Genomic DNA, 14,246 nt, shown 5'->3' on the forward strand with positions numbered 1-14,246 from the left:
CTGGGCAGCCTGCATATGTTGCCATGCTTCCAACGCCAATGTAGTATCCACACAACTCACTAACCCTAACCATGTGTCTCTGGAATGTGGGTGGAAACCAGAACACATGAAGGAAACCCATGTGGTCATGGGGAGAATGTACGAACTTGATGCAGAGAGCGGTGGGAAACAAATACTAATCTTACATAGTTGGGGCTATAAAGCGATGCACCAACTGCTATGTTGATGATGGAACCACCTGGGGGAGGAGATCCTGTGGGTTGAAGTATGTGGCTGGTAGGTGGATGTGACTGACAGGGTGGGAGATGGTGATGCAGATGGGTGATGGTCATTTAGGGAGCATAGGAAAGGAAGAAAACATGGGAGGACCAGAAGGAAAGGGAGCACTACAGTAGGTAAAAGTTTCCTGAAACTGGAAAATTCAATTATGTAGACTACCTAGGTGGAATTTGAAGCGTTGCTCGGGATGGTACATCATCATCCTTCATTACTGCCATCTGTAACAGGATCCCATCACCAGCCGAGTCTTCTCCTCCCCACACCTTTCTAACTCATATAGGGGGCCATTCACTCCATGACTTCCTGATCTGCTCATGCCTCTCAACCCTTTTTTGATCCCTAGCACTTTCCCCTCAACTGAAGGAGGTGCAACACTCTTTCCTACACCACCTCCCTCGTCACCATCCAGGGGCATAACCAGTTCTTCCAGGTGAGGCAAAGATTCATGTGAACTTCCTCCATCATCCACTGAAGCTACTGCATTCACTGCTCCTAATATGACCTCAGATTTTTTGGTGAAAACAAGGGTAAGGTAGGCAGTTGGTTTACAGAGCACCTCAGTTTTGTCTACAGTGACCATCTTGAGCTTAAGGTTGCATGCCATTCGGCTTCCTTTCTCATTCCTCACACCAATGTATCTGTCCATGGCCCTCTGGCCTTCTCTTCTGCCAGAGTGAAGCCAGGCACAAATCCTCCCTTCAAGTTGATTGCTACATATACAAAAAGGTGCTGTGAAGCCTTTTGTGCAGCTTCCTTGAATATCACTTGACTTCTACTGGCCTGCAAGCTTTTAATTGAATTGCTTACTATAAATAAGCTGGGATACAATCTGCAGTCCACAAAATGGAAATAAGAGGATTCAGTCATATGCCTCTGATTTAAGGAGTTTGGATGCTAGCCCAAAATCGTTGATAAAAATATCAACAGTGAATTTGTTTCCTGGCTGCAGATAACCAAGTGTGTGACTGACATCCTCAGGAAATGAACCTAAAGCAAAAACTGAGATACATTTAGATTGTCAATGATGAAAGCAACTGAGGTTAAAAGTTGCCAGTGATTGTTTAATGCATCAAATTTATCTAAGCTAAAACCAGCTCATCATTGCTCTGTCATGAGCATTTAGTAATGGGTGACTGATATTTTCTTGAGCTATATACATAATAAGCATAACCTCTTTATGTGTTTTAATATTACTAACAATTGAGTCTGAATATTGTAGTATTGTAGAAACAGTAGTGCACAGATTTATAGTACATAGTGTAAAGTCGGCCTCTACCAACATTTCATTTTTCTGATCACCCATTTCAGGTTAATGTAAACATACCTTGCAGGGGACACTAAAGTTTCAGATGAGTCAATGTCATATGATACCCATTTTCTCTTATTTTCTAGAAATAAGCATTTTTCTTGTCCAATGACTGAACTAATTACTCATATAAAACTTCAAAGCTTATTGCCAGGAGGTTACAATTGTGAAGAAAGTGCATTGTTCAGGTGTGATGATAAAAGTTATGATAAAGGAGAGAAAAATGTAACTCTGTACTGAAGGTCATTGTTATGTTTTAAAAAGTCAGTTCCAGTCAATGAAAAGTGAAATTAGTAGAGATTCCATTCTTATACAGACTTTAAAGTTCGAAAGTTTTTCATGTTCAATGTTGATAATTACAGTTGACCATTCCACTTTTAGCAGGAAATGTAGGATACTGATTTTTCACTGGATGCTTAAGATAAGTTTTTACTGTTTGTTTATTTTCTCGTGGACTTTTCAGCATTAAGGGTCCACTCAACTTATTAATGAGATTAAAAAAAAACATGAATCTAAGCAAGCCCAAAGTAAGCAATGTGAAATATACTTTGGAACTTGCAATAATCCAGACAATGTCTAAGCAAAATCTGTTTCTCTAAAATTGTGCTGTTTCTTATTTTAATTAGAACCTTCTGAATGTAACTCCTTTTGTGATAAATTCACAGAAAATGGTTCAGTTTAACAAAATAAAAGTATTACATACCTCTGACTTTAATGATCTGGTCTAGCTCTGTTGTGATGTTGAACAAGTGTTCTGCATTGGGAAGCAGAATGGTCATAACCAAAAATGGCATCGGTGCACATTGCTCCATCACATTCGCTGGTTACTGAGGAAAATTTTGACAGATTTCTATCAGTTGCCTGCAGTTCCATGGTAATGGGTTGCTTCATATTATAGGTTAACCACTGAAATTAGAAGGCTCACTTTGGATTATGGTCTCTTTACTGTTCACTTCACAGGCAACATTCAGCAGAAGATGTATACATATTTTCTTTCCTTTGTTTTTCCTTAGAATTATTTTTCAGATTGGTGTTTCTAAATATTACCCTCCCAGCTCCATTAAATCTTTTAGAATTAACACATTGCATGAATTTATTCTAAACTATAAGCTATCTGGCTGTCATTTTGTCAACAATCTTCAAGCATTTTGTCCTTAGTTTTGGTCATAGTTTCTTCTAATTCATGGGCATATATTAATGGCAATCATAGATTTAATGAATCATCGTGCCTTTGCCTTTTCTAGAGTTTTGGAAAAGAAACATTCAAAACAATATTAAAGAGATTGTATTCTTGGTTGGATTGGGAAGTACTTGATTATTTACACCTGAAATTTTCAGCACAATTAATCAGAGTAAAAACAGTACACTTTAGTAGCCTTCAGTAACAATAGCAAGCACACAGCAGTCAGTATTGTAGAGCATCCTAGTTCAATACTTATCAAAATATATCCTTTGCCAGATCCTTAGGTGAGCATTTGCTATTGAACGCTAATTTTTTTTCCCATCTCCTTCACTCTCCAGTGCTGTGAATTTTCTAAGTAAGTTTGACAATTTTATGTTGAAAAATGTCTTTTTATGAGGTTTCCTGATCACTGGAAAATGAATTGCACCTTAATTAAGCATCAAATTTCAGGAATGTTCCTACAGCACCTGTGTAGGCAAGTGTTGAGCATTGGTCATAGTTAATCTATTAAGTTGTTGTTCGATACATTTTTGCCTTTATGTTCAAGATAATTGACATGGAAAGTACAGATTTAAAAAGCAAATGTTCAAACTGTTCTTGAATATCTCTTTAAGGCATTGAAATGATAGAGATTCCTTTAAAAGTTAAAAGATTTTCTTTTGGGCATTATATCCGATTTTATAACATTTGATTAGGATTGATTGGCTTATAGCATAATTATTATTTTATTTCACTGAAAAGTACTGAACTAAAACTTTTCAAGCTAGTCGAAGATTGAGGCACAAATGGAGCCAGAGATATCAAAATAACCTTAATGTAGAAAGTATTTTTTCAAACTAAAAATAATGGAACATTAACTATTCATCTTTCAAACCAAAAAATATAATCAAAACATTTGTTTTTATTAACGTTTGTACAGAGAATGAGACCCAAAGTAAATACTGCCTCCGGAAAACTAACTCATACCAGCATTGTGGACATAGCACATGAGGTAATGTAGCAAAGTTAGTTCTGGTACTGCCAGGAGGAAGTGCATGACTGTGTTTCAGTATTATTTTCTGCTCATGTGCGATATGCCACCAATTTTGCATGGAAGGAAATGTTGTGCATTGCTCAAAGAAAAATGTGGATGATCTAAAGAATGAAATGAAGAACCGTGCACAATCATCTAAAATAACTGCTTGCAATCTTAATTTTTCAGGTCCGATGTGGTGGTCCTATGCTTCTCAATTGCTAACCCCAATTCCCTTAACCATGTAAGAACAATGTGGCTTCCTGAAATCAAGCACTTTTGTCCACGAACACCAGTTGTCTTAGTTGGCTGTCAGTTGGATTTGCGTTATGCTGATCTTGAAGCTGTAAATCGTGCACGACGCCCTTTAGCAAGGTACTTTATGCCATCAATTCAGTACAAAGCTTAATAAAAAAAAAAATTGTATCTCAGCACAGGTGCTCACAATGTAATTATAATCCAAATATAATATTCTAGCACAAGTAAGTAAATGTGTATCTACATCATCAACCATATATTTTATAGCTCCTGTTTTAATTGTTTATATTTCTGAATTTTAATCTTCCAAATTGCTGTTGGAAAATATTGAAGAGAAGAAGCTTTTTTTGGCTAGTGAATTTGGAATTTATCTCTTGCAACTACTATGCAAGGTTATTGTACAGCTATCTAGGTGTGTACAAGATTTTTTTCTATCCATATGTAAGCTGCCAAGGAGATTGGAAAATATTGGCTTAACTAACTTGTAGATATTCTGTTTCAATGAAAACATTTATCCTCGACAATAAGTGGTTTCTCAGTTTTCTTCCAATTGATAAACTAATAAAACTTATTTAAAAGTCTTGATTACACAGCTCCAAAAAAAGCCATAGTTAGTTCATCCCCACAAAATTTTGGTAAGTATATGCAGCAGGTAGCCAGCCAGTAGACCAAATTGGTTTCATAGCAGATGCTGAGAGATCCAACTTGGTATTTTTATTAAAGGGGCCTAAAATGAAGTTTCCCAACAATTGCATCCATCCTGTCATTCTGATAAGATTATTTTGTGTCAATTTAATAGAATTGAAACTCATATTTTTATATTAGCCATTGGATAAGATGCATCCGAATAATGTCTGATACTAGGTACTGTTAGTTATTTAGTTACAGACAATTCTCATTTTCATGTAATTTTCAAATAAAAATGTTGTTTTCATATTTCTGCATATCAATTATTTTGATCAAGAACACTTGTGCAACCAAGGGAGGATTCAAAACAGAAGATTTACGAAAAATTTCTGTACCTCTTCTCAGTTACTACCTTTGCCATAAAAGCTTGAAATATCTTGTTTATAATATGTTTACCCTTTAGACTGTTGCACAAAGTTAACCAAAAGTACTGAAACTCATGTGGTTCAACCTCCAGACAGTTACATTGTCAGATTGTATTGACCCAATACAGTCCCAGAAGTATTTAACCGTATCTTTAATGTTCTGTATTTTGTCTTTGGGAAGACCTATTAGGTCATTTCATTATCCTTGCATCGTAGTACTTAAGCTCTGGATTTTCCTTTTGCTATAGTCCAGGAGCAGCACGGTGGTGCAGAGGTTAGCTTAACACTTTACAATACTGGAAGATCAGGGTTCAATTCACTCCACTGTCTGCAAGGAGTTTATATGTTCCTCCCATTGCTGTGTGGTTTTCCTCCAGATGCCTCAGTTTCCTCCACCCGGAGATGTATATGTTAGGGTTAGTAAGGAAACAGGTACTGTCGGGACTTGTCAGCAGAGCGGGGAATTGTGGAGAATAATGGAGAAAATTCCTCATGGACTTAACGTGGCAGTTTTGAACAGCAAGCGGGACTTGTCCGCAGAGCGAGAGATTGCTTGGATTATTAGTAATTTAGCAAGGGCCAATAAAAAAAAATAAGGTGGGTTGAAGTGAAGTGACTGTTATGGGAGCGACCATTGTTGGAGTGGGCAAGGGTTAGAGTGGATAGCTTTGACTCAATGGGGTTCAGTGAAAACAAGTAGAGGCAAAGGGTGTTGAGTTGCTTGGAATCATTCACTTACTTGTAGAACTTGCCCTTGAAGATAGAGCCAAAGATATAACAAACTTGGCGAGAAGAGGCTGAGTAAATGACCTAGGTGAGGGCAAAACTCAAAGGTTTCTGAGAGAAGGCACGGGCAAGAAACTCCTTAGTCCTTAATTCAGTGTAGGCAGGATGGTGGTTAAAATAATGGAATTCTCCTCCTGTAAGATACAGGATTTCAGGGTACCTAACAGTCTACCTGAGGACTATATCTGCAGGAAGTGCACCCAACTTCAACTCCTGACTGACAAGGTCAGGGAGCTGGAGCTGGATGTACTCGGGACCATCTAGGAGGCTGAAAAACTCATGGATGAAACTTTTACTGAGGTGGTCGTACCCAGAGTGCAGGCTTCTGATGGTAGACTGGTGACCACAAGGAAAAGTAAAGGGGAGTTAGTTAATGCAGGATTCCCCTGTGGCCATTCTCCCCAGCAACAAGTATACCCCTTCAGATACTGCTTAAAGGAGAGGGGGGTTGTGGAGGGTGATGTATCAGGGCACAACAGCAGCAGCCAGGCCAGTGGGACTATGGCTGGTTCTGACGCTCAATAGGGAAAAGTAAAGTTAGGCAGAGTGGTGGTGATAGGAGACTGTATGATAGGAGATGGAGAGGTGATTTTGTGGCCATGAAAGAGATGCCAGGATCATGTGATGCCTTTCAGGCACTAGGGTCCAGGATATCTCAGATCGGCTGTAGAATATTCTCAAGAGGGAAGGTTAGCAGCCAGAGGTCATGACGCACATTGGCACCAATGACATGGGTAGAAAGGGGGAAGAGGTCTTGCACAATGAGTATAGGGAGTCAGGGCCTCTAAGGTAGTAATCTCTGGATTACTCTCAGTACCACATGCTAGTCAGGGCAAGAATGGGCTGACAGTCATCATCATCAGATGCCATGCCCAGTTTGAACTTTGACTGCCATGGCCCACACACTCCTGTTTCGAGTCAAGTGGATCAATTCATTGGTGTTCATTTCCAGTTCTCTGGCTGCTATCTCCATCATCATTTGTCTTTGCCTTCCTCTTGCTTTCTTCCCTTCAATCTTTCCCATAATTATCATGCATTCTAACTCCTCTTTCCTAATCACATGTCCAATGAAGTCACGTTGCCTTTTCATGATCTCATACATTATTTCTCTTTTTGTGTTTGTTCATGAGATAGTCATTTCGTCCATGATATTCTTTGAGTCCTCCTCAAAAATCACATCTCTGCTGCTTCAATTTGTTTCCTCATGTTACTAGATATTGTCCAGCATTCTGAACCATATAACATAACTGGATAAATGTAACATTTCAATACTCTGAGGTGGGTTGTCATGTCTAGTTTAGTGTTGGTCAGTATATTCTTCATTCTCGTAAAGGTGTCTTTTGCCATCCCTATTCTTCTCTTGATGTCCATGTCGCACCTGCCATCTGATGTCACCCAGCTTCCTAAGTAGCAAAAGTTCTGTACTTGTTTTACGTCTTCCCCGTTTATTCTCAGCCTGCAGATAGGATTCTCCTTTTTGGATATCACCATACATTCTGTCTTTTTGCAATTGATAGACCCATTTTTGCACTTTCTTCAACAATGATATTAATTAAGTTTTGTAGTTCCTCCATACTTGCAATTAACACAGTGTCATCCGTATCTCTGAAATTATTGATGTTTTCACTGCCAACTTTGATTCCCAAAATGTTCTCTTATTTTTGTAATATTGTTTCACCATATACATTAAACAAATCGGGGAGAAAACACACCCTTGTCTAACGCCTCCCTTGATTTTCGTAAACTGACTCACTTCTCCATCTATTCTTACAGCGGCAGTTTGTTCCCAGTACAGATTTCTGATTAGGCGGAGGTCTTTTGAATCTAGATCTAGAGTTTCCTGTAATATTTCAAATAACTTATTGTGCTTCACTTTATCAAATGTTTTTGTGTAGTTGATAAAACAAACAAACAAATCTTTTTGCACTTGAGTAGCCTGTTTTGATGGTATCCTTAACATCAGTATTGCGTTTCTTGTACCTTTGTCTTTCACAAAACCACATTGTTCTTTACTTATTTCAGCTTGTATCTTACTTTTAGCTCTTGTCATCAAAATTCTTAGAAGTATCTTGGTGATATGACTCATTAAACTTATGGTCGAATGTAATTCACATTCTATTGCTCCAGGTTTCTTAGAAAGAGTGATAAATACTGATTTTTTTCATCTCTTCTGGTATTATTCCAGTCTCATAAATGTCATTGATTAAATCAGTAAGCTTTTCGATTCCATAATCTTCAAGGATGACAGATGAAATCAAAAACCTAATGGAAGAAAGGAGAAGGAAAAAAGCAAGTCCTATAGAATATAAATCCTTGGATAAAAAAAGTTAAAAGCTTATGTCAAAAAGCCAAAGAAGAATGGTTCAACCAGGAATGTGAGCAACTGGAAAGAATCCCTATTACTGATCCAAAAAGGTTGCATCAACAAATCAAGAATATCACTGGTGAAAAGCTCCTCTGTTCTTCAGGTGGATATTTGAAAGCAAAGGATGGTACCATTTTCATGGAAAAAGATGAGATTATGAACAGATGGACTGAGTATATTCAGGAATTGTTTGAAGACGATGGAGGTGAAAAACCAGAAATTAAGAAGAACATTGAAGGTCCAAGTATTTTAAAATCTGAAGTTCGTAATACAATAAATAAGATGAAGAAAGGAAAGACAGCAGGTCCTGATGAATTAGTAATAGAACAAATTATCGCCCTTGAAGATTATGGAATTGAAAAGCTTACTGATTTAATCAATGAAATTTATGAGACTGGAATAATACCAGGCTGATAGTACAAGCTGAGGAAGTGGTGCATGGGGCAGAGTTTCAGGTTCTTGGATCATTGTAATTTCTTCTACGGCAGGGTGACCTGTACACCAGAGAAGGATTGCAGCTAAACTGGTGGAGAACCAATATCCTGGGTGGCAGGTTCACTAGTGCTACTCTGGAATGTTTAAACTCATTTGCCAGGGGGGTGGGAACCAGAGCACCAGAGCAAAAAGTGGAGGAATGAAGAGGAAGGTAGACATCAGGGCCAGTAAAAACAGGTGGAGTAAAGTAATAAATTCAGTAAGGTGGATAGTTCGAAGTGTTTTTTAATTTTAGGAATATTGTACAGCCTTTGGAAGTTCAAATCAAATACAGCCCTTGAGGATTATAAAGAAGCCAGAAGAGAACTCGGGGGAATTAGGAAAGCCAAGAGCAGCTGTCAAGAAGGCAAATGGAATATTGACCTTCATTGCTGGAGGGATTGAAATTGAGAACAGGGAGGTTATGCTGCAACTGTACACGGTACTGGTGAAGGATACACCTGGAGTACTGCATGCAATTCTGGTCTCCTTACTTAAGGAAGGATATACTGGCTTTGGAGATGTTGCAGAGGAGGTTCACCAGGTTGATTCCAGAGATGAGGGGGTTAGACTACGAGGAGAGATTGGGCCTGGTACTATATTCGCTGGAATTCAGAAAAATGAGAGGAGATCTTATAGAAACATATAAAATCATGAAAGGGATAGATAAGATAGAGGCAGGAAAGTCATTTGCACTGGTAGATGAGACTAGAACTAGGGGACATGGCCTCAAGATTCGGGGGAATAAATTTAGGACAGAGATGAGGAGGAACTGCTTTTCACAAAGAGTGGTGAATCGGTGGAATTCTCCGCCCAATGAAGCAGTGGACACTACCTCACCAAATATATTTAAGACAAGGTTGGATAAATTTTTGCATAGAAGGAGAATTAAGGGAAAAAGCAGGTAGGTAGAGATGAGTCCATGTCAGGGCAGCCATGATCTTATTGAATGGTGGACAAGCTCAACAGGCCAGATGGCCTACTCTTGCTCTTATTTCTTATGTTCTTATAAGTCCTTGGCAAGTAGAATTTAAAAAAATCCCAAGGCATTTTATACATATATCAAGAGCAAGAGGATAATTAGGGAGAGGGTAGGACCACTCAAGAATAAAGGGTGCAACATTAGATTAGATTAGATTCAACTTTGTTGTCATTGTGCCAAGTACAGATACAAAGGCAATGAAATGCAGTTAGCATCCAACCAGAAATGCAAAATAACTACGAATAAAAAGTAAGTGCTACAGCACACAAATATAAAAGTACTGAGACAGTACAATATGGGTGCAATACTGCTTAGCGCTGTGATGTGAGGTTCAGCAGGGTCACAGTCTCAGGGAAGAAGCTCTTCCTGTGCCTGCTTGTGCGGGAGCGGAGGCTCCTGTAGCGCCTACCGGATGGGAGGAGAGTAAAAAGTCCATGGTTAGGGTGAGATTCATCCTTGATAATGCCTTTCGCCCTGCCCAGGCAGAGTTTGTGGTAGATGTTCTCAATGATGGGCAATTGGGTGTCGATAATCCGCTGGGCAGTTTTCAGCACACGCTGGAGTGCTTTGTGGTCCGATATGGGACAATTGCCATACCACACTGAGATGCAGTTGGTGAGTATACTCTCAATGGTACAGTGGTAAAAGTCCATCAGTATCCTGGGACAGAGGTGAGCTTTCTTCATGCTCCACAGGAAATAAAGGTGCTGTTGCGCCTTTTTGACCAGGATGGAGGAGTTCAGGGACCAGGTGAGATCCTCGGAAATGTGGACACCAAGGAATTTGAAGCTTGATACACGCTCCACTATAGCTCTGTTGATGCAGATGGGGACGTGAGTGTGGCTCCTAGCATGCCTGAAGTCCACAATGATCTCCTTGGTCTTCTGGGTGTTAAGGGCCAGGTTGTTGTCGGCAGACCACGCGGCCAGGTGCTGAACCTCATCCCCTCTGATCAGGCCAACCAACCACCGTGGTGTCATCTGCGAACTTGATTATGGAGTTAGAACCATGTACAGGAATGCAGTCATAGGTGAAAAGGGAGTATAGAAGAGGGCTCAACACACAGCCTTGAGGCACGCTGGTGTTCAGGGTGAGAGTGGAGGAGGAGAGGTTGTGGAACTTAACTGACTGGGGTCTGTTAGTCAGAAAGTCCAAGGTCCAATTGCAGAGGGATGAGCTGATACCAAGCTGGCGAAGTTTGGCGATCAGCTTGGAGGGGATCATAGTATTGAATGCCGAACTAAAGTCAATGAACAGCATTCTGACGTAAGAGTTGGGGCTGTCCAGGTGGGTAACATTTGCTTAAATGCAAAGGATGTGGGTGAAGTCCTTAATCAATACTTTACATCAGTATTTACCAATATGAAAGACATTGAAGTTAGGGAAATCAGTACTGAGCATATTGATATGCCAGGGCATTTCAAGGTAAAGAAGTAGGTACTGTTGCATCTCTTAAAGAGCATTAAGTTGGATAAGTCCCCAGGGCCTGATGGGATATACCCCAAGTTATAGAGAAAGATACTTGAGGCCTTGACCAGTGTCTTTGTGTTTTCTCTAGCCATAGGCGAAGTTCTAGAGGACTAGCATGCAGCTGTTGTTCCATTATTCGCAAGGCCAGTGAGTCTCGGCAGTTGTAGGGAAGTTACTGGAAAGAATTTTTAGGGATAGGATTTCTGAGTATTTGGAAAACCACAGCCTAATTAGGGGGAGCCAGCATGACTTCATGCAGGGCAAGTCGTGTCTTACCACCTTGACCTGAGTTTTTTGATGAGGTGTTGAGGGTGATTGCAGGTAAAGCAGTGGACATTGTTTATATGGATTGTCATAAGGCATTTGACAAGATTAAGATGCATGAGATCCGTGGTGAAGTGACTGTTTGGATTCAGAATTAGCTTGCCCAGAGAAGATTTGTTTATTTAGTGGTTATAGCTTGGGGTAGGTCCTTACAGCCCTTCAATTGCTGTCCCACAATCCCAATTAACCCTAACCTATTCACAGGACAATTTGCCATGACCTAACCTAACTCCAAACTCCGGAACGCTTCACACTAGCCACTACGCTACTGTGGCATCCTAGACAGAGGTTAGTGGTCCAAGAGACTTCTAGCTGGACTTCTGATTTATGGTGTTCCACAGGAAACTGTACTAGGACCTCTGCTGTTTGTGATGTATATAAATGACTTGGATAAAAATGTAGATGGGTATGTTAGTAAGTTTGTAGATGGTATGAAGATTGACAGACAATAAAATCGACTATAGATCAGTTGCAAATATGGGTGGAGAAATGGCAGATGGAGTTTAACCTGGCCAAATGTGAGCTGTTGCACCTTGGTAGGTCAAAAGTAAAGAGACAGTGTACTGTTAAGGGCAAGACCCTTAATAATGTTGATGAGCAGAGGGATCTTGGGTTCCAAGTTCATAGCTCACTGAAAGTGGCTACACAGGTTGATAGGATGGTTAAGAAGGCATTTGGCATGTTTGCCTTTATTAGTTGAGGCATTGAGTTCAAAAGTCAGGATGTTATGTCGCAGCTTCATAAAACTGTTAAGCCACATTTGGAATATTGCATACAGTTTTGTTCGCCCCATTAGAGGAAGGATGTTGAGGCTTTGGAGAGGATGCAGGAGAAGTTTACCAGTATGCTGCCTGGATTAGAGTGCATGTGTGAAAATGAGAGGTTGGACAAACTTGGGTTGTTTTTTTCTGGGATGTTTGAAGCTGAGGGGAGTTCTGATTATGAAAGGCATAGAAAGAGTAAACACTTTGCCTAGGGTTGAAATGTGTAATACAAGAGGACATACATTTAAGATAAGAGGAGTTAATTCAAAGGAGATGAGAGGGGCAAGTTTGTTTTTAGAGTGATGGGTGCTTTGATTGTGTTGCCTGGGGTGGTAGATGAGACAGATACAGTACATTAGGGACTTTTAAGAGAAATTTAGGTACACATGAATGTGAGGAAAATGGAAAGGTATGGACATAGTTTCGGTAAAAGATTAGTTGGCCATTTGTCATTTGATTACTAATTTAATTGTTTTGGCACAACATTATGGCCATGCTTTGTTGGCACTGGAAGCATGGCGACATTGCAGGCTGCCCCCAGCACATCTTCAGGCTGTGTAAGTTGTTGACACAAACAACGCAATTCACTGTATGTTTCAATGTACGTGTGACAAATAAAGGTAATGTTTATAACTTTATCTTTAATCAGAAATACAGCATGGAAACAGGCCACACACATAAAAGTCGCTGGTGAACGCAGCAGGCCAGGCAGCATCTCTAGGAAGAGGTGCAGTCGACGTTTCAGGCCGAGACCCTTTGTCAGGACTATCAGTTGTTTGAATCCACACTAACCACCACACTCCAGTGTTAGTCTATGTTCCTATTTGGTAGTCACAGATTAACTGAAATATTTCTCTGGATTTACTTTGCCTTTTCTACTTTTGGTACACCTCCATAAAATGACTTTCATTTATGGCTCCTTTTGGTGCAAGATAAAGTTCCAAGCTTTTGGAGACTTTCTTAACTGTCAACAGATATCAGCCATCTCCCCAGTGGTAAGTTTCTGCATTCCTCTAGGGCATAGATTTTTCCGTTGTGCCAATGTCAGAACTCAGTGCAAGACTCCAAAGCAGTGTATATTTTCACCAGTTTGTTTTCACTGTAATCTATTATTCCTGGTTAGGAATGTCTATATATGTATGTGGCATTAACTGGTATATCTGAATGAGGTCACATTCTGAGCATGAATTTTCTAAGGTGTTCTGAGATTAATAAACCTGTCATGTAAGGTTGCTGGTTCTAGGTCAGAAGATTCTTTGTTAAGAATCCACTGCCATTCCCTAGATTCATTTTCTAGGTACCCATTATTCAGGTCAGGACATTTGACTAAGTCTGAAATATACAAAGTCTTATGGGAAAAAATAACAAAATTTGCTGACAATATAAGTTCCAACGGCGTAAGAAAATAATTAGATTCAATTTCAGGTACAGACCATCGCAATTTTTAAAAACTAGAAAAGAAGTGAGAACCTTTTATAAAACTCAATAAAATGATGATAAATGGAGACTATCAGGTTGGCATCTAATAATAGCCTACAGGCAATTTTTCATTAACGAAAAGCTAGAAAGAATAGAAAAGCTGGTAATACAAAGATTGAGTAGTGGAATAAAAAAGAAAAGATTGAGATTGGTAAAATAAGGCAATAAAAAAGACCTCCAAGATGGAAATAAGTGAAGATGGGAGAATTGGGAAGTAGAAGTAAGAAGGCAAAGGTGTGAATGTAACAAAGGCACATATTCTGTTCTTGCAGGAATAGTCATCCTTGTTATGGCAACAACACCAGAGACCATCTTTCTTTTTCAATCTTTTTTATTGAGTTTCAAATTGATAAACATAACAATGATAATGATACAAAGAGATCGGGATTACATTAATAACGGTTAACATATACAGACACAGACTCCGAGTAACATATTTAATTTAAACCTCCCAATCTCTTAATAACTGAACATGAAAAAGATTTGAAAGTTTTTTCCCCCTACACTAAAAC

The 14,246-nt window shown here is 39.4% G+C and overlaps 1 protein-coding gene across 9 annotated transcripts in view; it reads left to right on the forward strand.

Moving 5' to 3' along the window:
- Positions 1–14,246, forward strand: part of rhobtb1 (Rho related BTB domain containing 1) — an 82,758-nt gene that overhangs the window by 27,931 nt on the left and 40,581 nt on the right. For 8 of the 9 annotated variants that reach the window (XM_063071568.1, XM_063071569.1, XM_063071564.1 and 5 more), the window contains one exon: positions 3,970–4,155. In XM_063071568.1, coding sequence (XP_062927638.1) covers positions 3,970–4,155 — 186 coding nt within the window. Of the gene's footprint in view, positions 1–3,687; positions 3,760–3,969; positions 4,156–14,246 lie in introns of all 9 variants that reach the window. The other variant, XM_063071570.1, reaches the window with a different exon arrangement.

Source organism: Mobula hypostoma, chromosome 19, assembly GCF_963921235.1.
Source record: "Mobula hypostoma chromosome 19, sMobHyp1.1, whole genome shotgun sequence".
Classification (NCBI taxonomy): domain Eukaryota; kingdom Metazoa; phylum Chordata; class Chondrichthyes; order Myliobatiformes; family Myliobatidae; genus Mobula; species Mobula hypostoma.